Genomic DNA, 26,375 nt, shown 5'->3' on the forward strand with positions numbered 1-26,375 from the left:
CTTCTACTTATCATCCTAAATTATGTTCTGAAGGTCTTTTGAGTATACTATTGTGTTTATCTTACTTAACCTTGTATTTTCTTTCTGATTTTTTTTTTTTTTTTCCTTTTTCTCCCCAAAGCCCCCCGGTACATAGTTGTGTATTCTTCGTTGTGGGTTCTTCTAGTTGTGGCATGTGGGACGCTGCCTCAGCGTGGTCTGATGAGCAGTGCCATGTCCACGCCCAGGATTCGAACTAACGAAACACTGGGCCGCCTGCAGCGGAGCGCGCGAACTTAACCACTCGGTCACGGGGCCAGCCCCTCTTTCTGATTTTTTTTAACAGCTTTTCTGATTGATCAAGGTTATTAAAAATCTGAAATCAAAGGTTTTCATGTACTGGTCATCCCATGAATACTATTCAAAATCTTAATCACGGTAAAAAAAATTCATGTCTTCATTTTATTTTGGTACCATACTTGCGGTGACAAAAATATATCTTGAACTGAAGCAGAAGTTACAGTAAAAACAAGTGTTTGTCTAGGGAAGAAAGAAAATCAAGTGACTATAAAGGTGTGCCTAGCTTCATGTTTGTCAGGAGTAAAGTCTTTGAGGAACTGTGATCCATTTTAATATAGCTTCTTAGTTTCTTTTATTCATTCACTTCACAAATATTTGTTAACCACCATCTATGCATCAGGCACCATTCTTGATGATTGAGATCCATCAGAACAAAACAGGCCAAACCTTCTGCACCCTTTCTGGAGCTTACATGGATTTTTTTCTTAGCAACCTAAAAACTCATACAGGTATTTGGCTTTAACAGCACGGAATTAAAATGTCACATGGATTTCCCTCTGGCAGCATTAATAATATCAGCTGCAAAGTTAAACAGTGAGGTTGTGGTAAATGTATACTGAGGTAAGCATCACAGAATCAGGCTGCTTCACAGACTGTGCTTCCTGTTACTTTACGGTTGGGATCCATACTACCTTGTAGAGTACAGCCAGTGTAAGATGTGAAAAGGAATGCAAAAACATTGTGAAAAATATAAATTGTTATATATAACCAAACCTCTTTTTTTAATCAGAAACCCTAATGATGAAAAATATAGATCTATCCGGATTGGAAACACAGCATTTTCTACTAGACTCTTGCCCGTCAGAGGAGCTGTTGAATGTTTATTTGAAATGGGCTTTGAAGAGGTAAGTATGTTCAAGGGTTTCTTCTTCCCAATTCATGTACAAAGTATACAAAATTATGGTGTTAATGGATAATTATCTAAATATGATAATTTTTTAATTAATCGATCATTTTGGAAAACTGTGGAACTAATTATTTCTTCACATATTAGACATTTAAAAGTCATAGTAAATATACTTTAAAACCACAGTAAAATACTACTCTCCCACTGGGTAACTTCTTTCTAACAAGTAAGACATGCAACCCAAGGACCAAATTGTGACTCACTTTAGCAAAAATCTGATTTGTGAGCACACCTGAATAGGGTCCAGCCACCTGTCTCCAGTAAGAAATGAAAAGAGTAAACACAGAAAAGCTGAGTTTAGTTGCCACATATAAGGGTTTTCTTCTGTGGCAGGGGAGAATGATCTCAGTGGGTCTTTTTGTTTTTTGGTTAAAAGAAAAGGTTGGTATTTCCATCTTCTGGAGTCTCGTGGCATAGTTTAATTTTATGACACAATGAAAGTAGTTATCAATATTGTGAATTTTCTTTATGGGTATAAGCTTAACCATTTTTAGTGTATAGAATATTGAAAGAAGTTGGACCAGGTTGTGGAGACTCGATAGGCAGTAGCGGTCAGAATTGGCAAGGCTGTAGAAGTTGTTAAAGAGATAGGCTAAGTTGCTCTAGGACTTATTTTCCTTCCTGCCTCTCTGCTTCTCTCCCCAGATTCTGTTCCAGGCCCTGGGGATATAGTAGTGAACTAGGTAGATATAGATCCCGTGTCACATGGAGCTTGCATCCTAATAGGTTACACAGACAGTAGACATGAAAACAAAGACGAGTGCAAAGAAGAAAATAAAGCATGGTAATACAATAAAAAGCAACTGTAGTGACGGGCAGCTGTGTAAGAATGAGTGGTCAAGGAATGCCTCTGAGGAGATAATATTTGAGCTGGAACCTGAGTAACAAGAAGCAGTTCAGGTACCTGAAAGCTCTCAGGTAAGAGTTTTCATGTAGAAGGATTCGCATGTGCAAAGGACATCTAGCAGGAGTAGCACAGAAAGTAGCTACAGAGGCAGGCAGAGGCAAGGGCATGAGTTTTTGAGGACTGTGATAAAGACTTGGATCTTATTCTAAGTGAGATGGGAAGCCATTGGAAGGGGAATGGAAGAATATTTTTAAAGATTACTCTAGCAGTTGTAAAGAGGATATTCTGGATGTTCTGGGATGGGGCAAGGGAAAGCAGGGAGACCTGTTGGAAAGCTTATTATATTAGTCTCAATGAGAAAGGGTAGCGGTTTGTGTAAGTTCCATGAGGGCAGGGATTTTTGCCTATTGTTCTCAGCTTCTGGAATTGTGCTGGTGCATTTAGGCATTAAATACAAACGTGTTGAATTAAAGTCTGTTTGCAGTGGAGACGGAGGAGAAGTTCAGGGATCCAAAATTTCTTTTTGAAGCAGTATACTGGACTTGCTGATGAGTTGGTTGTGGAGTATAAAGGAAAGAAAAGAATCAGGGGTGACTTCTAGTTTTGATTTGAGCAACTAAGTGGATGGGAGTCCTATTAATTGAGAATGAGAACTCTTGGAGAGTAACAAGTGTCAAGATAAATCACTACCTGTCTTTTGGATAATTTTCACTGGTATACTGTTAAATATTCAAGTAGAGGTGTCAGGTAGGCAGTTGGATATATGAGTCTATATCTCAAAAGGAGAGGTCAGGCTGAAGGTATAAATTATGGTGTTGTCTGCTTGTAGTCACGGACATCTGATATAGAGACTTTAAACTATAGAGGGGAAAAATTGAGAGCATTGCTGATTTTGTTCAAGGAAATGCAGATGTTTGAGAGTCAAATGGCAGGAAAATTGAGTAAATGACAACTGGAGACTGTACTAATTTCTCATTGTTGAAGTGTCACAGATTCAGTGGAATCAGATTTGTCTTTCAGTCAGCAAATATTCGAGTGCCAGATAGGGTGACCAACCATGCCAGTTTGCCTGGGATTGGCCTGGTTTTAGCATGGAAAGTCCCACGTCCCAGAAAACCCCTCAGTCTCAGGCAGACCTGAAAGTAACAAGAAAACAAGCCAGATTGAGACTTGCGGTAGTATATGACACAAATGGAGTCACAATTTCAGAAAAAATTAACATGTTTTGATAAGAGTAATTTATACTTAAACTTCTGGTTGGCTTTGAATGTCACACCTCAGGACCTGTCTGAAGTAAAGGTTTTATCATTGTGGCTAAGTTGCAGGAGACACTAATGGAGCTGAAACTAAACTCTGCCGCCAAAAGGAAACTTGGTAGCCTTTGAGATGAAGTAGGAATCTAAGACCTATCCCAAAATTTTCAACTGTGTATTAAACTCCTGGATGCTTTTGGGCCCACTTGTCTCTGAGGCTGTATTCTCTTTTATCAAAATTCTGAGAAGGAGGTTGAGAAAGACTGGGATCCAAGTAGATATGTCACCCATCAGGCTAGTTTAGTAGAGTGGTTCTCACCAGGAGCCATACCCACCCTCCATCTATACCCCCACCCCCGTCCTGAGGGTGGGGCATTGGAGAAGGGCAGTTTTGATTATCTTGGTGACTGGAAGATATAACCAGCATTAGTGGGCAGGGGCCAGGTTTGCTTAATGTCGCAATGAGAATTGCCTCAGCAAAAATCCATTGAGAAACATAGGTTTGTTAAATACTAGATTTCTCATCGAGTTCTGAAATGTTACTGTATCTAGTACATTAAGCCTGTAACTTTGTCCTTTTATGAAAATACAGTGCTGTTGATTAAAATTTTGGTACAGACTCTTTGACCATAGTCGTATTCTTTTAGGACTGGTCCTGAAAAGGTGGAAGGGAGCAAGGCATGAGCAGCATCTCTGTCTTACCAGGGCCCTCTCTGAGGGGTGGACTGAGGCATAGATCCAGATACCTGTCATGCTATTTTTCCTTCTCTGTCCATGGTGTCATCTACCTTTCTCAGTGCTCCACTAGCAGTATGAGATCAGAAGCTTCCATAGTTGATTTTAAACCAGATGTCTGGTTTTTCTTCCCAGACTCATCCTAGATATAAGGTGGTTCCTTCTAATGTTGGAAAAGTCATCGTGTTCTGATTTGTGCCAATCATCATAACTGTAGAAATGTTCTGTTTTTGCCCAACCCGTCCAACTATTTGCACAAGCTTGTGGTCTTGGGTCTCTGTTCAGTGTAAGATGGAGTCAATGATAGCCTAACAGTTAAGGTCATGCAGTTTGAATCCTTGCTCTGGCAATTCTGTAGCATCAGGCAAGTTATTTAACTTCTCCGAGCCTTATTTTCATATAAAAAGTGAAGATAAACCTAATACGTACCTTTGAGGATGGTTGTGAGAGTTACATAAGATACTGTATGTAAAATGCTTAGCACAGTACCTAGAACACATATAAACATAATAAGTAGTAGTAGTCTTTTTTTGCAGCTATTATGGGTAATATATGGAGCTTGCTGGCTTCTTCCAGCTTTTTTAAAAAGATTCATATGGAATTGATTTTCATGCTATTAATGAGTAATGTTTTGGTCAGTTGATGCCTGTAGGTCTGCCGTCACCAGGAAGTAAGGTCATTCTCAATTGTGGAGTTTAATTTAAATAGTCACAATCTACAAGTCTGTCTGCTGCACATTGTAACAACTGTTTTATCTCATTTGCAGTTAGTGGAATTTACTGTTTTAACATTCTTGCTTCTCAACATCTTGAAACTTGATTGAATATATTTTCATTTCACTTTTTTCTTGCTTTGTACTTGGCTCCCTATTTTACATGGTGAGCCTTATTGTAATGTTTATTGTATCTCAAAGCACTCTGATTATATTATTGGTATTCATTAAATGAATCACTACATAAAGAATTGGATTTTTACTGTTTGATTTTTTGTTTTGTTTGGATCACCTTTGTATTACTGTTAACAAGACATAGTTTTCAATTGACCATCAAGGTACACTTTTATTATCTTGGGGGAGAAGTGGTGGATCCCATATATAGACTTCTAATCATGTAACTATTCTTTACAGACTTGTGTTGAGAAAATTCAAAGGTTGTTATATAACTTCTTATCGTTTTTATGTGACCAGTGATCATTTTGTATGGCTGTATCTCTAGTTTCGTTATTATTTCATAGGGAATTTCATAGAGAATAGTAGTATCGTATACTATTGCAGAGAAGATAGGAATATCATTTGTGCAATTCTTATATGGCTTTCTATCTTATTATTCCTAAAAGATAAAATATTTTATTAAAGGTCCTTTGAAATAGGGTAGGCATTAAATGCTAACAGGAGACGAATTTTCTTTAATTTTCTGGTTTATGTTAGGCATTACTTTTGACTGTATAAAAAAAGTGCCATAGTGGTAAGAAAACAGAATGATTGTAAAGATACGGTGTATTCTATAGTGTTGGCTTCCTTTTATATATATATATAAGAATGACTGTCAGTATAAAACAAAGGTTAAAATTTTTTCTGATTTTATAAATTCCAGGGAGAAACACATCTTATCTTTCCTAAAAAAGCTTCAGTGGAGCAGCTGCAAAAAATCCGTGACCTGATTGCCATAGAGAGAAGTAGCAGATTAGATGGATCAAATAAGAGCCACAAAGTAGAATTACCTCAGCAGCCTGCAGCCAGTATCCAGCTTCCTACAACGCAGTCTTCAAATCCTAATGGGTTAACCCAGCGTGCAGGGAACGGTGAAGGGCAGTCAGCAAATCCACCGTCTGCTCCCATGGTAATGTTGGAATTAAACCTTCCTTAACTGTTCCTTTCAACGTATTGAAGGAGCGAAAGCTCTGAAGTATGTTATGGTTTATTCCTGAATTTATGCCCCAGTTATTCTTGGTTCTTATAATTCAAATACATTTAAATTTTCTCAGCTCTTTATAAAATGTCAAATTTGTAACAAAAGGGAAAATGGCTATCTTTTATTTATACTTTTAAATCTTAACTTGCGGCTTATTGCTTCTGAGGCAGCCTAAGTATCTGTTGCATTAGTACTTAGGTCAGTTATACAAATTAGCATATGTCTTTAACCTAAAACAAAGTAGTGGACTTGCGGGGCAAAGGTATGGCCATTAAATAAGATTTCCTCTACTGCATTGACACTTCTGATCTGAATTTTACCTGCTGCCATTAACCATGGGGGATTATTAATTCCAACAACCTAACTGTTAACAATACCTCAATTTAATAAAAAATCAGCTTCTTTAAGGTAAATAATGATGCATTAATTTACTGTTAGTGGTGCGAGCAAATTAGTAAAGTTTTGTTATTAGCATATACAGATATATACTTCTGAAGAATTGAAATCAAACTTTTGATGTCTTATAGGCATTCTTGGTACACCTACATGATCTCATTTAATAGGAAATTATCATGTTTACAAAAGTCCCTTTTGATAAAGGTCCTTAAGTATTCTTCTCCTAAATTTTCACTGTCAGAAAAGTTTTTGTAATTTTTCTGTAGTGGTTTTATCAGTAGCCAGCTTAGACGTATGTCTTCGTTTTAATTTTGGTAAAACACCTTGTCACTGCCCTCCGTGCAGCAGAACTTTATATAGAGTCAGTTTTTAAATCTACTCTTAATTTTCTGCAGCTGAGTAATTCCAGAGCCTTGAACCTTACCTCGCTGGTAGTCAAATAATGGGCAGTCATTCCTCTGCGTAGGCTGCGAAGGCCCAAAGCTTGTCTTTAAAAACTTAAGAATAGAGATGATAGGGGCTGTCAGGGGAAGAGTCAGAGAGTTACTGTCCTTTTATATAATTGTTGTTGAGTGGTTTCTAAACGTTTTTCGTGGAGGATTAACTCTTCTAGAATATATTCCTTTGTGCCTCAGATTGACTTAGGTTAACTTTTAAGTCTTTAAAATATTTTTTTCCTCTCATTAGCTTCATAGCTAATGTCTATTTGTAATAATAAATGCAGCTAGTGTTTATGAATGCCTCTGAGAAACTGTTACTGGATACTGTTGGATCAACTAGTAGTGATGCTAAGTAGCTGTGGGCATCAGATGAGATAGCATCTATGAAAGCTTTGGAAGCTGTAAAGGGCTTATTAAGTGTTTACGCTTGGTAATAATAGTTCTTCCTGTAAAGTGTCTGAGCTGCTTCATTCAGTACAAAGTTATCACACATTAACAGAAAAGTGAGACTACTGAATTTTAATGTGACAGAATACTAACCCGAGTCAGTCTGTTCCTTAGAACAGTGGTGTCCACCCTTTTGATGGTACATCTTACCAGTAATAAAATGTTAAGTACGTGACCCAATAAGTGTCTATTAACTTATAAATTATATGCTTTTATACTGATATGTACCTTATACAATAATCATGTGAAAAATCAAAGGGTGAAGTAAAAGGTAGATCTAAGATACACTCCAGTGGATTCTTGTGTGCCCCTCTCTTGAGCATGTGCATTCCATCTTGGAATACCTGAGGTCTTCATCAGTTTTGCAGTTAAGGTTGATACAGAAGCATATTTAATCTCTTCCTTGGTTTTTACCACCTTTTTGTATCCTTTTTCTATTTAAAGTGTTAGAATATATCTTTTGAGATTCCCTACTTTATCGTTTGTTGAATCTCAGTTTTACAGTGTAAAATGCACAGTATTAACCAGCCTTGTAGAAAGACATATAATGCATGAAAACATTTTATTTTACAAAATAGCTCTTTCCTGAACTAAGTAGTATTTTCTTAGTGTTCTGGCTTAGGAAGTCCATTCACATTTTCTGAGTCTTCTTTAACTTCTTTCCTTTTTTTGATTCTTACTCTGGCAATTCCGATATAGTTTAAGGTATTTAAGATTGTTAATCACCAGAAAGCATCTGTATACTACACTAAAAACAAAATATCATTTTATTGCCAAAGCACATTTAGAGTTTAGAAGAAAATAAACTTTCTCAAAGACATATGCTCTTAGTAGGCTAGTGTATGTCAACTCTTATTTCTGTAGTCCTTGGGACAAAGTATCTTTTCTGTGTTCTTTAGGAGATTCGGGAGAAATTAGAATGAATCTTGTTTTTTATAGCTAACTCTTGGTTATCCATGGATCACTAGAATATACCTTTTTTTTTGGTGAGCAACACTGGCTCTGAGCTAACGTCTGTAGCCAGTCTTCCTCTTCTGTATCCGTCTTTCTCTATTTTGTATGTGGGCTGCTACCGCAGCATGGCTTGATAAGTGGTGCATAGGTCTGCGGCCAGGATCTGAACCCGCAAACCCCAGGCCACCTAAGCGGGGCACACAGACTTAACCCCTATGCCACTGGGCTGGCCCCTGGAATACACATTTTTAAAAAGTATTTTGTGATTTAAGTTTTTATCACCACTAGTTGCTATACTTGAGAATTTGACGGTTATGTCTTCCTGCCTTGTCTGTTTTGAGTGGGTATACTAATTGAGAATTAAAATGGACCAAAGTCAAGCAGCAGGAGAGAGATTAAAAAAGCATTTAACCTTTGTATAAAGTAGACAAATCCTGAGCACTGGTGAGCTTCATAACTATTATAATATTTTTTGGTTAAAACAATCTTAAGGGCCGGCCCCTTGGCTGAGTGGTTAATTCGTGCGCTCTGCTTCAGCAGCCCAGGGTTTTGCTGGTTCAGATCCTGGGCATGGACATGGCACCGCTTATCGGGCCATGCTGAGGCAGCATCCCACATGTCACAACTAGAGGCACTCACAACTAGAATATACAACTGTGTACTGGGGGGCTTTGGGGAGAAGAAGAAGAAAGAAAGAAAAAAAAGAAGATTGGCAACAGATTTTAGCTTAGGTGCCAATCTTTAAAAAAAACAAAAACAAAACTATATCAAGAAAAATTTTGAAATAGACAAGGTGATAGTCACTGATGTTGACGCTTGCCGTTTGCTTTTCCTTCAAGATATAAAGCACTGAAACGTATTGGTTCTCAATAAGTGATCTTTGTTAGAAACTTATTTTGCTGCCTTTTCTGCTTATTTTATCTAAATGGAATTGTACAATATGTAGTCTTTTGCTTCTCGCTTCTTTTATTTTGTGTGTTTTTGAAATTTATCCATATTATAGGATGTATCAGTATTTTACTCCTTTTTATTGCTGAATCGTATTACCTGATAGGCATTTGGGTTGTTTCCCATGTTTGCCTATTCTGAATAATGCTGCTATGAACGTTCACATATACAAGGCTCTGTGTGGACATATGTTTTCATTTCTCTTGAGTAGATTCCTAGGAGTGGAACCACTGGGTTGTATGGTAAGTTTATCTTTAATGTTTTAAGAAATTGCCAAGCTGTTTTCCAAAGTTGCTGCACCATTTGATATTCTCACCAGCCATGTGTGAAGGTTCCAATTTCTTGGTATCCTTACCCACACTCATTATTGTCTCTTATAGTATAGCCATTTTAGTAGATGTTAATTAAGTAGTATCTCATTGTGGCTTTAATTTGTATTTCCCTAATGACCCAACTGATTTTTAAATTTTCTGGTTATACATGCTGAGTTTTTAGTGTTCCTAGAGAAATAACTTCCTGATAACTCTTTATATTTTTTATACCCTTTGCCTTCTGAAAGCAGATTTGAAACAGCAAAGAGAGTTTTTCAAAGACATAGAACCTCAGAATGTAAGATGCATTATATTTCCAATTTTGCAACTTGATCTAGGTGATTCTGAAGTATGATTTGCTTAAAATAAGCAGTCAGCAGTTATTACACAGCTAGTCTAAATGTATGCTTTTATTTGGTACATGACTACTTTTAGAATGTGTATGAAATTGTTAAGAACTTTTCATCAACTTTTTTATCACTCTAGAAATTATTGCCCATTGTGTATCTGGGTATGTATGTATGTATTTAAAAGTGTTATCATTTGAGATTATTTCATTGCAATTATAAAGATAATATAGTAGTGTTAAATAATGATAAATAATAAAATGAGTTACTTACTTTTTAAACTAATTTAATCTCATAAAACAACCTTAGTCTGGATTTATATGTGATGTTTATAAGAGAAAAAATATCCTATATGGATGTAAGATTTAAATGTCTAGTTTCTTGTTCATGAACCTACCATTCTTAAAGATGAAATATACCTACAAACTTTTCAATAGGAGATTACTTAAATATGACACATCCTTAAATCAGCATTCTTAGCATCCATTAAAAATGATGATGTGGTCTGTTTTGACATGAAAAGAATTATTATGTGGGGAAAAAAGATAAACTGAGAATTCTATAATTAAGCAACATATGTTGTGTGTATGATACTTCAATTTTTCTTATACAAAATGCACATACAAAAATATTTTCATTTTAAAAAGGTCTGGAAAGCTATACACAGATGTCTTAGCCAAAATTTCCTCTGAGTAATGAAGTTATAGCTGATTTTATATTATTTTTACCATTCAGTATTTCCTGAAGGTTTTTTTTGCAACAACATTTAGTACTTTTATAAATAGAAAGACAGGTTTCTTGTAAGAAGTGTTTACTGAAGTCACAAATTGATTAAAACTATTATTAAAAATTTATTAAAAAGAACTTGTGTTTTTAATTTTCTAGGTTCTAAATTTAAAAGCCACAAGAGCAAAAGGTTGCATAAAGGTAGAAAGAGGGCTAGTGGGCTTGGGAAGCTTTGGTTCTTTACTAAAGAAGAGAATTTGCTAATCCAGCTTCCACTGATTATATCACATGATTTGACAAAATGTACACATTGTACTTTTTTCTTATAAAGAGTCTTAGATATATCTCACATTAGAAACTAAAATAGGGGCCATCCCCTTGGCCAAGTGGCTAAGTTCATGAGCTCCGCTTTGGCGGCCCAGTATTTCACTGGTTCAGATCCTGGGCGCGGACACGGCACCGCTCATCAGGCTACGTTGAGGCGGCATCCCACGTGCCACACCTGGAAGGACTCGCAACTAAAAACACACAACTATGTACCAGGGGGCTTTGAGGAGAAAAAGGAAAAAATAAAATCTTAAAAAAAAACCCACAAAAAACCAATTTGGAATCCAAGTATGATTAGTGAAGAAAAAAACTATTTTTGATCTAAAACAGATTTCACATTTTAAACTTCCATTTATACTCCAAATAACTTTAAACTCTCTCAAGCAATTAACTGCTGCCTTATGTACGTGGTTACCCAGCTGCTGTAATCGCCATGCAATCAGCAAACTTCTATTTTTATGATTTAGTTTTCTTGGAGTTGTGCCAATGAATATATAAAGAAATAAGGCAAGAAAATAAACTTTATTGTTCAGGATCATTTGAGTTCCATTAAAAACCACAATGAATGAGGTAATTTCCAGATTAGAAAATATTACAGTGAAAATAAAAATTCTCTGGATGAGTTCTTACCCTCTCAGTAAATGAAAATCTGCATTTAAGAACAAAAAGGATACCACTGTAAGTGCCTCATTTTCATAAGAATTCTTTCAAATAAAAATGGAGACATTTCATGTTTTTATGCTTCACTATCAGTTCTGGTAAGGGAGCATGTTCCTCCCTGTTGTGAATACCTGGATTTCTCATCACCAGATCTTCGTCAGGTTTCTTCGCTCATCTGTTGCACTCATCCGTTCTGCTAATGGAGAAGTGTCTGCTCTTAATAAAGGCCTGTTCCTCCTCTGGGCCTCTGTCTCTTCTCCTCTCACTGTGGGATCTCACATGGACTGTGCCCAGTCTTGAACCTCTTCTTTTCTTGGGGATTGTTCTCAATGGCATTTAAACCTTGCTGTAGGCCCGTTTTCATCTAAGCTTCGACCATTGGCATCAGAATAGCCTGGACATGCAGATTCCTGGACATACTCCAGGCTCAACTGGAAAGGGAGGGGGGACCCTGGGAATCTGCATTTTCCACAAGCAGATTAATGTTTAAGATACTTTCCTGTAGGCTCTCTTACCTTGGAAACAAGCCAGCACACAAATATCCCTGGATCCTGCATATCTTGTATTTCTCACTCCCTCTTTACAGCAAGTTTCAGGAAGAGTCCCCTGTGCGCGTCACCGTGTTTTTACTTCTCATGTATTTGTCTAGCAGACCTCCATACTTTAATTACGTGCCCTATTAGTAAAATATTTTTGAGCATATCCTCTCGATATGTATTTGTTTATAAATTATATACATGTACTATTATGCCAATATACTATGTATGTTATAAAACAATGTAAAGAGAAGGTTAAAAAAGTAAATATTTTTAACTTTAAAAAATATATTAACAATATGTCATTTAATTAATGTGAATATAAATCTGTGTTTTAAAGAGTCATGATAATTTTGAATTTGAGGGGCTAACTTGTCAGATCTCAGTAGACCGATTTTTTTTCATTAAAATATAACTGTTGAAGGGCTTATACTATAAAAGTAGAAGATATGTTAGCCCTGCCTTTTTCTTCTTGGTCACATATACTTACATTATTAGTATTAGCCTCAGTGCTTAGGGGTCTTTGTAATCTTTTATAAGCTAGGTTAAGGGTTAATTTAGGTAAAACTACATAACATAATCTGTAAATCCACTTAACCAGGCACATTTGAACTGCAAAACTTTGTGACATTGTGAGAGTAGAAGTAGGAGTGAGCCATGCCACTCTTAACCCCTCTACTTTGTGATACTTTCTTCCCTCGAGATAGCTTCTCTAGCCTGAGAGGGAGTCTCTGTTAATCCAAATATTAAATGTTACTATAACTTAATCGCTTTTTGAACAAAAAATAATATAAATAGAAGTTCTAATATGTTCTGTCCACATTCCAGTGGACCATTTTGTACAACTCCTTTGGTGCACTTAGCCCACTTTGGGACACCACTTATACAACTAAGTCTCGTGGGATTTGTTTTCCTTATTAACACTATTGGAAAACTTCTTACTAAGATCATCAACAATCTCCATGCTGTTAAATTTAATAGACTTTTTTTCAGTTCATTTCTACTTGACCATACATAGTTTTTAGCTCAGTTGATCATTTCCTGGTCTTTTTCCTATAAGTGGTTCAACTATTGACCCGTTTGCTCGTATCAAAAATCTGTGGATCATTCCCACGTATTTTTCTACTTTCCTAAGTGCCCCCTGACTCCACAGTTCAGTCACCAAGACTTGATGATTCTACTTCCTAACTTCTTTTCGGATCCACTCACTTTTCTACAACTACTGTAACCACGCTAGTTCAAGCCACCAGCTTTCTCAGGGTTATGCAGTCGCTGTCGCCCCCCCCCCCCCCGCCGCCCCCATTGGGTCTTCTCTGCTTTCTTCACACTATAGCTAGAGTGAGATTCTGAAAACACAAATCTGATCATTTTACTCCCTTGCTTAAGTCTCTTTTAATAGCTTCCCATTACAATGGAAAGAGAGAAGATCTAGCTGCTTACCAAGCCACCGTCATACTTTGCTTTCTGTCTCTACTGTTTTCCCCTTACTTCTCCTTCCTCTAGATACCCTAATCTTCTCTCTCATCCTTCACGGTATACTCAGCATAGCCACATACACACGCACTCCTCAGCTACCTGTATGCTTTTTTGACAGGAATGGTCTTTTTCCTTCCCTGTTTTCTGCCTTCTCATCTTTCATATTTTACCACAAATACCATTTCTTTTAGGTTCAGAATCCTGTTATACAGTCTTACTATCCTCTATATTTGCTTTATAACTCTTATCATACCGATGAATAGTATAACTTACCACAGTATCCCTAGTACCTAGCAAATAATAAAGGCTCATTAAGTATTCGAGTAAATGAATGTTGTCATATCAGTATTTGTTTCTGTATCAATAGACCACTTACTCTGTGAGGATATTATCCTTGTCTATTTTGGTCTCCATTATTTTTCCAGTATCTAAAACATATACACACACATATAGTCAAGTATCTGTTGACTTAATGTGGTGGTTCTGTCATTCTGTGTTTAAAGCCTTTCCCCCCTTAGAGTGTAAAGTGATCATGTCTCTTGTATCCATCCCTAGTGCTTAATACAGTGCCTGACATTAAAGTATTTGGTAATGGCTCTTATTTTTTTAATTAATTTGACTATCTCTGCCTTTTAATTTACAGTAATTGCTAATATGTTTGAACTTACTTCTGACGTCTTATTTCCTGTGTCTGTGACGTTGCTTTCTTGCTTTTTTCTCTTTTTCCTGTTTTTGGTTTGTGTAGATTGATGAAGTTTTCTTCCATTATTTCCCCTCTAAAAGTTAGGAATTTAAATATCCTCTTTTTAGTCTTCTAATTTTTGCCATTAAATTTTTAATGAAAATAATTTCCTTTCATATTTTTCTGCCAGCATCTTATGACAAGGCTGGAATCTCAGATTTTTCTCTTCTTCTGCTCCCTTCCCTGCCACCTTTGTTATGAGAAAATGTTTGAGATTTTGTTTTTCAGTTACGATTATTTATTTATAAGAATAAGAACTTAAGTTTTATTTGTTTGGTGGTTTTTGTTTTTGTGTTTTTTTTAATCTCTCCTCTGCTTCTTTTATCCCAGGTTCTACTCCCTGGTCTTCTGTTTATTTACTTTGCCTGTATTATATTTTGGAGGGACAATAATTTCTCTAATAATTCTTTTAGATTGGATTTGGGAGTGATATACTTTCTGCGTTGTTACATATCAGAAAATGTATTTATTTTGCTCTTTTATGTGATTAGTTTGGCTGGATATGAATGCTGTGTTCCCACTCATTTTCCCTCAGAATTTCAAAGATTTTGCTTTGTTGTTTCCAATGAGATTTCTGGTATTATTGAAGGCTTTTAGAATTTTGTTTTTATCCTTACTGTTATGGAATATCACCCTTGTGTGCAGTTATTTTTTTTTTCCATTCATACTGACTCTTAACTCTCAGAAATTTGTTTCCATTATTTCTTTGAGAAGTTTCTTTCTTCCATTTTTTTTCCTAATCTACTTTCTAGACTTCCTATTAGCTATATTTGGGAACTTTTGCATTTATCCTCAGTGTCTATGTTCTTTTTGTGCTGCATTCTCAGAAAATGTCTTGGCTTAGTCTTCTAATTGGTTGATCACTCTTTAGCTACGTTTACTCTGTTTGACACCATCTGTGCTTTTTTATTTCAGTGTTTAAATTTTTAATTCCCAAGATCCAAAGTTGTCTTTCTGTGAATATAGTATACTCTTGAATCTCTGAAGATAGACTTTTAGTCTTTTTCTGTATTTGCTGCTGTTGCTACAGGATTAGTTCTTCTAATGTTGATTCTAACGCATCTCCTTAACAGTATGGGTTGTTGTAGATAGGTATGAATTTGAGAATTCCTGCTAGCCTATCTGTGGATACTGCATCTGTTTCTAGCATCTGTGGAGAGGGGCAGGACATGCCGTGCCAGAAGCAACCATTCTGAGCTTGGACACTTCTCTTTCCTTTTGAGAATCTAAGTATCCTTCCTCACTGCTCAGAGGCACACTTCTTTGTTGACAATGAGTGGAGGCGGGTAGGGACATGAGGGACACCAAAATGTATAGCTGTTCTGCTGCACAGCCCAGCCAATCTCCCTCATGCCTGCTCCAAGGCCCCTTCCTGCTCTGTGGATCCTGTGGCTCCTCTGCTCTTGGAATTATTTTGAGAACGTTTTTAGTTTTTGTAACCGCTCTCTCCGGAGGGCATAGTGCCATGATTTCTTCCTTTAGTCCATTTGTATCTGCCTTTCCTCTTTAAGAGTACTCTTCCTTTGCTGTATTTACAGGGGTTTGAAGTGGAAAGGGCTGTCAAATGCATTGCTTAGAGCGCTATCTTGATCCAAGTTTGAGGTCAAGAATTCATCATATCCCTGTCTAAATATATTCTCAATAATATGTTATATTTACAGGGAAAAATAGATATATCTTAGACTGTGGCACAGACATGGCTATCTCCTAATAGTAATTTTGTAAAGTTTTTGAGTATAAATTACTATATTTCAGTGAATCCATACATTCCTCTTTATGAAATGAGAACCAGTGTTTTTTTATTATATATTCTTTTTTGTAGCATATGCAGAAAAACTAATTTCAATTTTTTTTTCTATTAGGTTACTGCTGATTCAATCATTCTGAAAGTTCTTCGGTCCAACATTCAGCATGTGCTGGTGTATGAGAACCTTGCTCTCCAGGAGAAAGCATTGGCTTGTATTCCAGTCCAAGAACTAAAAAGGAGATCACAAGAAAAGTTATCTAGAGCTAGAAAATTGGATAAAGGTAGTGGCTTTACATAACCATTCATTACTAAATATACATCATTGCTAAATAAAGGGAAGGACTAAATGGTGTCTTTTGCTGTATACTTTGTAAATATCTAATTTACTTCTATTTGGATTTTTAAGAAGTACAACGATAGTATAATTTTTTTGCATATACCTCCTGGACACATCTGTTAATTTTTTTAAAAAACTTTTTTTACCTGAAAATGTATTTGCAGTTTAATCATTGGTATGTGAAATTTTTCAGGTATAGTAGAACTTCAGTCCATGGAATATATGATGGCGTTTTTAGTGAATTTTAATGTGAATCTGACAGAAACAGTGTTCAAAGTTAATCGATATGATTAGACAATTGACTCATTTGGTTACTAGAGAGACAGTATTTACTATTTAAGAGTGGATTTTGAAGCCAACTCCCTGGGTATAAATTCAGCTTGCCACTTACTGTGGATCACTGAGCAAGTAATTTAATCTCTATGCCTCAGTTTCTTCATTTGAAAATAGGAATGATAATTTTAACAAATAATGAGATGGTATATGTAAACAGCTTAGAACAATGCCTGCCACATTCATCAACCAAGAATTATATGTTGTTATCATTAATCGTCTTTGGATTTTAAATTATTCCAACTTCATTTTTACTTTGAATTTTTATGTAATTGTTTTTTATCTGTTAAGTCATCTCTTAATACTATGTTTTCTAAGGGATTGTTGAATATTTTTTTGGTGGTTGCCCTAGTTTGCAGTAAACATTTTAAACTAATCTGGATTGTTGAATATCTTTTTGGTGGTTGCCCTAGTTTGCAGTAAACATTTTAAACTAATCTAAGTCCATCTTCAAAAGCACTATACTGCTTCATGTAGTACAGATACCTTTTAACAGAATTGTCCCAATTCTTCCCTCCCATCCCTTATGACACTGCTGTCATTCATTTCATTTATCCATATAGTATAATCACCCGATACATTGCTATTACTTAAACAGTTACTTTTTTGTACCAAGTAAAAATAAGAAAAATAAAACATTTTATTTTACCGTAATTTTCCCTTCTCTGATGCTCTTCCTTTATGTAGATCCAACTTTCTAACCTATATCATTTTTCTTCTTCCTGAAGAACTTCCTTTAATATTTCTTTTAGGTTAGGTCTCCTAGAGCTAAATTCCCTCAGTTTTTCTTTGCTTGAGAAAGTCTTTGTTTCTCCTTCACTTTTGAAGGATAATATCACTGGGATATAGAATGCTAGGTTGGTGATGTTTTTTCTTTCAAAAACTCTTTAAATGTTTCACTCCACTCTCCTCTTGCCTGCATTATTTGTGGTGAGAAATCTGTTGTAATTTCTCTCCTTATTCCTCTATGGGTAAGGTTTCCCCTACACACAACTCCAGCCCCACCTGCTCTTCCCAGCTTCATTCAAGATTTTCTCTTTTTGTTTTTTTGCAGTTTGAATATAACATGCCTAGGTGTAGGTTTATTTTGTATTCATCCTTGTTGGTGTTTTCTGAGCTTCCTGGATCTGTAGTTTGGTGTCTCATTAATTTTGGAAAATCCTTGGCCATTATTACTTCAAATATTTCTTCTGTGCCTTTTTCTCTTTCTTTTCCTTCTGGTTTTCCAAAATGAAGGTATGCTTTTTAACCTTCATGTATCTCTGTGCCTCAGTTTTCCACAGTTTTTAAATGTTCTGGTCCATTTTGAAAGTCTCCCCTAGTTCTTAGATTTTTTTTTTTATTCTTTTTTTTTCTCTTTGATTTTTGGTTTGGGAGGTTTCTGTTGACCCATCTTCAAGTTCGCTGATTCTTTCCTTGGCTGTGTCCAGGCTACTGATGAGCCCATGAAAGGCATTCTTCATTTCTGTTACAGTGTTTTTGATTTTTAACATTTCCTTTAAATTTTTTTTAGTTTCCATCACTCTGCTTACATTATCCATCTGTTCTTATGTGTTGTCTACTTTTATCATTAGGGCCCCTAACATATTAATCATAGTTATTTTAAATTCCCTGTCTGTTAATTCCAAAATCTCTGCCATATCTGAGTGGTTTTAATGCTTGTTCTATCTCTTTAGATTGTTTTTTCTTGCCTTTTAGCATGTTGTGTAATTTTTTATTAAAAGTTGGACGTGATGTGTTGGGTAATAGGAACTGAGGTAAACAAGCCTTTTGTGTAAGGTTTTATGTTCCTTAAGTAGGAGTTGGGCGATGTTTAATGTTTGCCATAGGTGTGAGAGGCTTCAGATTCTTCTGGTGTTCTTGTCATCTTCCCTGTTGTCTTTGATCTTCCTTAAGAACTCCTCCTTGGATAGAGTCTGCATCCCCCAAAACTTTGAGTTGTAATCCACAGTTGTTATACTGGAGCCCTGTTGGTATGGTGCTAAGGCATGGAGGAGGGGAAGCAGTTGATAATCTCATGACTAAATCTCAGTGTTTAGAGGGCCTGTATACACTGCAGACCTGTGACCTTCTCAAGTCTTCCTTAGCTGTTTTCCCCCCATAGGTGACATAGGAAGGCTGGAGGGGGCTGGAGTCAGGGAAATGCCCTTTCCCCACTTCAGGTAAGGCTCTGATAAAATCTTTCTCCCTGTGACTAGGCCTTAATTGTGGAGAACATTTTGGGTGTTCTTTACAATTCTTACTCTTCCCCTCTCCTTCCCAGAGCCATGAGGGGATCTTTTTTGGTTCTTCACCATGAGAACCTGGTAGGATTCTTGGAGGCAAAACCCGCAGAAGTGTTAGGGACCCCTCCCAAGATTGCATTTCTCACTCTCAAACTAGTCCATATTCAGCCTCTAGCAGTTTGTCAAAATTACCATTTAAGTGTTTCTACAAGCTTATGGCTCCAGTGGCTTCTGCTCCGTGTAGCAAATCTTGGCTGTGATTCTCTGCATTTGGCTGAAATTCTCTGTATTTGTCTGTTTCTCCTGATTTCAAGGTGGTGTTTTGCCGTGTGAACTCACTTATCTGATGGGTCCAGGAAAAGTCAGTGATTTCTGGTTTGTTCAGCTTTTTATTGTTGGAAGGATGGGAATGACAACTTAAGCTTTTTACATGTCAGAGCTGAAACTGGAAGTCCTTCTGAGGGATTAACTATGTGTCTCTTTTCCTTTTTTAACCATTTAATCAGTTTTCACATGTCATTTAGATATTTTGCTACCCCTTTTGTTTTGGTGGTTTTGTCTTTATTTTAATAATATATGGTGTCATTTCCTCCTATTTGATGACTTATCTGGGCCTGGACTTAATTCAGCTACCGGTTTGTTGTGAGACCTTGAGAGAGTTCTTCATCTTCTTGGATTAACAGGGTTTTTTTATTTGTAAAATAAGAATGCTTGTGAATATGTGTTCGCAAAGGCCCTGTCCACTTCAAAGTACTGTGGTCCTTTATATGATGCCTGACGTAAATGCCTGTTCAGCAGGTGCTTACTCAGCGTGTTGTGTGTGTGAGTCATTGGCTGAGCCTGCAGGGGAAACAGTTAGCTATGTCCGCACTGACATTTGCCCTGGCATTTTTTCTCTCTAATTATAAAGGTAATACATGTTTTACATAGAAAGTTTGGAAAATAGGGGAAAGATAAGCTATCCATAACTTCATCACATCAGAAAATGACTTTTAAGATTCATATACACAGTAGTCACCTCTTATCCACAGGGGATGAGTTCCAAGACCCTCAGTGGATGCCTAAAACCACAGATAGTACCAAACCGTATATACATACTATGTTTTTTCCTATATTTACATTCCTATGATAAAGTTTAACTTATAAATTAGGCACAGTAAGAGATTAACAACAGTAACTAATAGTAAGGTTGGCTTTGGGGCCATTAAGTAAAATAGGGGTTACTTGAACACAAGCATGGCAATACCACAACGGTCGATCTAATAACCGAGACTGCTACTAAGTGACTAATGGGCAGGTAGTGTATACAGTGTGGATATGCTGGACAAAGGGATTATGCACGTCCTGGATGGGACGGAGCAGGATGGCGTGAGATTTCATCATGCTACTCAGAATGACGAGCAATTTAAAATTTATGAATTGTTATTTCTGGACTTTTCCATTTAATATTTTCAGACCGCAGTTGAGTGCTGGTAACTGAAACTGTGGAAAGCGAAATTGCAGATAAGGGGAGGACTGCTTTATATGCTTTCACACTTAAAACTCCATTATACTGTTTTTATATTTTTAAGTAGGAAAGAAAGAGCACATCAGGTTGGTAGTATGGTATTGTGAAAATCAGTAAAAGATTGGGCTTTTTTAATGACCATGAAGGATGAGTTGTATTTATAACCTGAGATGCCAAAGGACATATTAAGGCAGAGATCAGGGATTTTCTTCCAAATGTAGTGAACAGCATGTGTGGAGGAAGAAAAATGCAGACTCTATCTGGGGAACAATGAGTAATACAGTCTGGCTATGTGTAGGGTAGCAAGTGGATAAAACAATAGTGAGAGATCAGGTAGGCTGAGACCATATTTTGGTTGATACTGAATTTCAGGCAGAGCAGTGTATACTGAATTTATTTTTATATTTTTAATCTTTCCGAAAAGAATTAGAAGTAAAATGAAACAAAGGATACTTCTAATAAGGTTTTGAAATAGAAAGTAAGGACCAAAGAAATAGAAGGATGCAGATATCTTAGTCATAAGGCTAATGTTATAGTGTTAGTATGATTGAACGTACAGCAAAAATGTTATGTGACCTTATTCATTAGAAAGGAGGAAATAAAATACTCAGGGAAGTCAGCTGTTCTTGATTACTTAATTCAGCAGAGTTAACCATTAACGCTCTAAGTAAGTGAGTAACATCAGAGATGTGCTTAAGGAAGGTTAATTTAGCAATAACTGGTAAGATGAACAAGAATCAAGAGAGTGCAAGGAGAGGAGAGTTAAAACACAGTGGAAATAGAATTCATGTAAGAGGAATAAGAGGGTGAACAAGGTGTTGTTCTGCAAGGGAGTAGATAGGTGAAAGAGTTGTTGGGGTGATAGAATGTATGATATTTGCAGTGATGAGTACAGTTGATATCATGGGGAGTTACATACGCATAAGGAAAATGTCAAAAAAAGACTGCCCAGTTTTGAATCCAGGCAGCTAGAAGATGAGAGGAGTCAATAGGATAGGCTTTGAAGGGAAATGAAGAGTGTGGTTTAAGGTACCTGCTGACATCATCTGGACTGCCAGGTGAAAACGTAGGCCTCGAGCCTCGTTAAGAGGTCAAGCCTTGAAGTACACTTCAGAGTGACAGGTAAAGCTGTGCAAGTAAATGAGATTGCTGAGATTGAAAAGACAAGAGGGAAGGGAGGGATTGCAAAGGTTCTAGAAAACAGGGTAGCACGAACCACATGTGGGTATTTACATTTAAATTAAATAATTAAAAATTGAGTTCTTTAGTTACACAACACATTTCAAGGACTCAGTCACCACAAGTGGTTAGTGGCAGCCCTATTGGATAGTGGGGATATGAATTATTTCCATATTACTGAAAGTCCTAGCAAAATAGTAGGATAACTGAAAGAGTAGTGTATTAAGTGAAGGAAATTTAAACATAGAGTGAAATAAGTGGCATGGTAGGCATAATCAGTGTATCAGTTAGGGTTAGGTTGGGCTGTGAGTAATGATGATTTGACCCAGTGGCTTAGAGTTTATTTTCTCATGTAAGAAATTATTGAGGTAGGCTGTCTGGTGCTAGTGGTAAATTCTAATACATCAGAGGCCCAGGTGCCTTCTATCCTTGGGCTCTGGCATACATGGTTTCCATCCTCCAGGTTACCTCCTAGTCCAAGATGGCTGTTAGAGCTCCAGCCATTACATCTGCAGACTAGGCATCAGGAAGAAAGAAAGGGAGAAAAAGCAAAAAGGTTTATACCTCTAAGCCAAGCCTGTTCTCTTTCTGAAGCAGCCTTCCTTGGAGTCTCACATAAAGCTTAGTCCTTTGGACTCACTTTGCTGCAAGAGAGGCTGGGACCTGTAGTCTTTTAGCTGGTGCGTTGCCATCCCAAATAAATTGGAATTCTGTAAATAAAGAAATGGCCAATGGATATTTTATGGTAACTAGCAGTCTCCCAGTCACTGTCTGGCACTGAGATAACGACAAGGCATCCTCTGTCCAGGTCAGTGATTTTCTTTCATTCATGCAGTGGAATCTTTTTTCCTCCCCAGACAAAATATTATTCTGGGTTTCTGAACTAGGAAAAGTGTTCTGGTTTGAAGCAGAAGTGGGGACCTTGGAGCCCTCCCCACTGAGACACCTCCAGAATTAGGAATTAGTTGAGGCTCAGAGAAGCATGATTTGATAGCTCTGGCTTGGAAGACTGAAGATTTGTCATGACTCAGTGTTCCAAATACAGATGAAACATCTTCGTGAAAGAAGAGGAACCCTGTCATTTTGGAAAAGTGATAATATTGGCCTACTAAATTGAATATGAAGACCTAGGAAGCAGAATATTGTCTTAAAGGTGTGTCTAAGCATGAGGCTACCTCTACTTAGTTTTTACCGATTTTCTTCTTATTCTGTTTCTTGTACACTGATGCCTGTGGTTTCATAGGGTGGAGTTAAGGCCTGATCCTGTTAATTTTATTTTTGTCACTGAAAAGTTACCAGAAATGTATTTATATGGTTTTTTTGAAGATGCTAAATTTATTAATTTGAAGTCTTGATTATAATTTTAAAATATTCTCCCCATGGTCTAAATATTATCTTCACAGAATTTAGCATTAAGTCAAACCTCCCTTTAACTCCTCATCTCTGAACTTTCTGAGCTCTTATCCTATACAAAGGGGATTCCACTTTCATTTCCCTGAGCCGTAACTAAGGAGATTGCCTAACCAAGGAACTCTTACCCTTAGCTAGGCCTCACTATCTGTGCGATAGTCCTACTTTCAGCTGGAAAGCTGCTGATGTGTACCTGGAATAAATACATATATGTAACACAGAAGTACAAGTGTGCTGTCTTCCTTTCCCTTCTTTTCCCATCTTCATAATGACTATTGGGTGAACAGTATTGAGCCTAAGGAGTAGTATGAGGCTTTCTTGTTTGTTTAGTCCTTCCGTCATCCATTCAAGTATTTACTGAGCACCTGTTGTGCAGCATGCACAGTCCTAGGTCTTGGGGATACAGCAGTGACCAAAACAAAGTCCCTGCTATTGTGGGGTTAGACACACACACACAAAACCCAAATACTCAAATGTGGCAGATAGTGATAAGTGCCAGGAAAACACATAAGTTAGGATACCAGAACAGAGAGTGACTAGAAGAATGCTGTTTGCTGTAGGGTTGTCTGGAAAGGCTTCTCTGGAAAGCAGTCATTTTCAGGGAGAGGGCACTGGTACCTGCAGAAGCTCCCTTGGGTGGGAGTGAGCTGGGCATGTTTAAGGGATGGCAGGGAGGGCATTGTGGCTATAGCAGAATGAAGAAAACAGAAAGAGGTCAGAGAGGTAAAGGGGGTATATTAGTTTCTTGTGGCTGCTGTAACAAATTTACACAAACCTAGTGACTTAAAACAACAGAAACTTATTCTCTCACAGTTCTCGAAGCCACAAGTCCATAAGCAGTGTCACTCTGCTGAAATCAAGGTGTCAACTTGGCCACATCCCTCTGGAGACTCTGGGGAGAATCTTTTCCTTGCCTCTTCCAGCTTCTGGTGGCTCTCTGCGGTCTTTGGCTTGTGACGGCATCACTCCAGTTGTCAAGACCGGCATCTGCAAATCTCTTTCTGCTCTGCCTTCACATCACCTTCTCTGTGCATGTAAAATTTCTACTTCCCTCTTTTAAGGATATGTTTGATTGCATTTAGGATCTACCTAGATAATCCAGGATAATCTCCTTGTCTCAAAATCCTTAACTTCATCATGTCTGCAGAGACCCTTTTTTTTTTTTTGGCCACGTATAGTAACATTCAAAGGCTCCAGGGGTTAGAATGTAGGTATCTTGTGGGGGCCCTGTTTCAGCCTTCCATAGGGGGCCAGCTGAAAGAACAAGAGTAGAGACTTTGTACTCTGAGATGGAAACCCATTGGAGGGTTTTGAATGACATAGTCTACCTTGCATGTTTAAAAGGATCCCTCTGGCTGCTCTAGGGACTCAATGGAGAAGAAGGATGGCAGTGCTTGATTTCCAACAGTTCATTTTTAGTCTAGCAGTCATGAATATCTTCTTGATGGAAACTTTCTTGTTAGAAACTTTCTTGTTATACAGAAAAGCTAAATTCCCCCTGCCAATAGTCATCCTCCTCTTCCTTAGGTAACAACTCTTTATTTATTCATTCATTTATTTATTTATTTATTTATTTTGCTTTCTTGAGTTTTTTTTTAACTTTTTATTAAGATTATGATAGTTTACAACCTTGTGAAATTTCTGTTGTACATTATTGTTAGTCATGTTGTAGGTGCACTTCACCTTTGTGCCCTCTCCCCGCCCCCCTTTCCCCTGGTAACCACCAGTCAGTTCTCTTTGTATGTTTAACTTCTACCTATGAGTGGAGTCATACAGAGTTCATCTTCTCTGTCTGGCTTATTTCACTTAACATAATACCCTCAAGGTCCATCCATATTGTTGTGAATGGGACGATTTTATCCTTTTTTTATGGCTGAGTAGTATTCCATTGTATATATATACCATATCTTCTGTATCCATTCATCAGTTGATGGGCACTTAGGTTGCTTCCATGTCTTGGCTATAGTAAATAATGTTGCGATGAACATAGGGGTGCAACGAACTCTTGAGATTTCTGATTTCAGGTTCTTAGGATAGATACCCAGTAATGGGATGGCTGGGTCGTATGGTAGTTCTATTTTTAATGTTTTGAGAAATCTCCATACTGTTTTCCATAGTGGCTGCACCAGTTTGCATTCCCACCAACAGTGCATGAGGGTTCCTTTTTCTCCGCAACCTCTCCAACACTTGTCACTTTTTGTTTTGGTTATTTTTGCCATTCTAACAGATGTAAGGTGATATCTTAGTGTAGTTTTGATTTGCATTTCCCTGATGACTAGTGATGGTGAGCATCTTGTCATCTGTCTATTGGCCATTCGTGTATCTTCTTTGGAGAAATGTCTGTTCATGTCCTCTGCCCATTTTTTGATTGTGTTGTTTGATTTTTTGTTGTTGAGCTGTGTGAGTTCTTTATATATTATGGAGGTTAACCCTTTGTCTGTTAAATAACTTGTAAATATTTTTTCCCAACTCATGGGTTGTTTTTTTGTTTCAATCCTGTTTTCCCTTGTCTTGAAGAAGCTCTTTAGTCTGATGAAGTCCCATTTGTTTATTCTTCTTCTGTTTCCCTCGTCTGAGGAGTTATGGTGTCCAAACAGATCCTTTTGATACTGATGTCAAAGAGTGTACTGCCTATATTCTCTTCTAGGAGACTTATTGTTTCAGGTCTAATCTTTAGGTCTTTGATCCATTTTGAGTTTATTTTGGTGAATGGTGAAAAAGAATGGTCAATTTTCATTCTTTTACATGTGGCTGTCCAGTTTTCCCAGCACCATTTGTTGAAGAGACTTTCTTTTCTCCATTGTAGGCCCTCAGCTCCTTTGTCGAAGATTAGCTGTCCATAGATGTGTGGTTTTATTTCTGGGCTTTCAGTTCTGTTCCGTTGATCTGTGCACCTGGTTTTGTACCACTACCATGCTGTTTTGATTACTGTAGCTTTGTAGTATGCTTTGAAGTCAGGGATTGTGATGCCTCCGGCTTTGTTCTTCTTTCTCAGCATTGCTGTAGCAATTTGGGGTCTTTTGTTGCCCCACATGAATTTTAGGATTCTTTGTTCTATTTCTGTAAAGAATGTCATTGGGATTCTGATTGGGATAGTGTTGAATCTGTAGATTGCTTTAGGTAGTATAGACATTTTAACTATGGTTATTCTTCCAATCCATGTGCATGGAATGTCTTTCCATCTCTTTATGTCATCATCAGTTTCTTTCAGGAAAGTCTTGTAGTTTTCCTTGTCTAGGTCTTTCACTTCCTTGGTTAAATTTACCCCAAGGTATTTTATTCTTTTTGTTGTGATTGTGAATGGGATTGAGTTCTTTTTTTTTTTTTTTATTAATG

General features: G+C 37.1%; 1 protein-coding gene across 3 annotated transcripts in view; it reads left to right on the forward strand.

Moving 5' to 3' along the window:
* NGLY1 (N-glycanase 1) overlaps positions 1-26,375 on the forward strand; it is a 56,562-nt gene that overhangs the window by 6,105 nt on the left and 24,082 nt on the right. For all 3 annotated transcript variants that reach the window (XM_023620834.2, XM_023620837.2, XM_023620835.2), the window contains exons 2-4: positions 1,070-1,184; positions 5,674-5,919; positions 16,164-16,329. In XM_023620834.2, coding sequence (XP_023476602.1) covers positions 1,070-1,184; positions 5,674-5,919; positions 16,164-16,329 — 527 coding nt within the window. The remainder of the gene's footprint in view (positions 1-1,069; positions 1,185-5,673; positions 5,920-16,163; positions 16,330-26,375) is intronic.

The sequence above is a fragment of the Equus caballus genome, chromosome 16 (genome assembly GCF_041296265.1).
Source record: "Equus caballus isolate H_3958 breed thoroughbred chromosome 16, TB-T2T, whole genome shotgun sequence".
Lineage (NCBI taxonomy): Eukaryota > Metazoa > Chordata > Mammalia > Perissodactyla > Equidae > Equus > Equus caballus.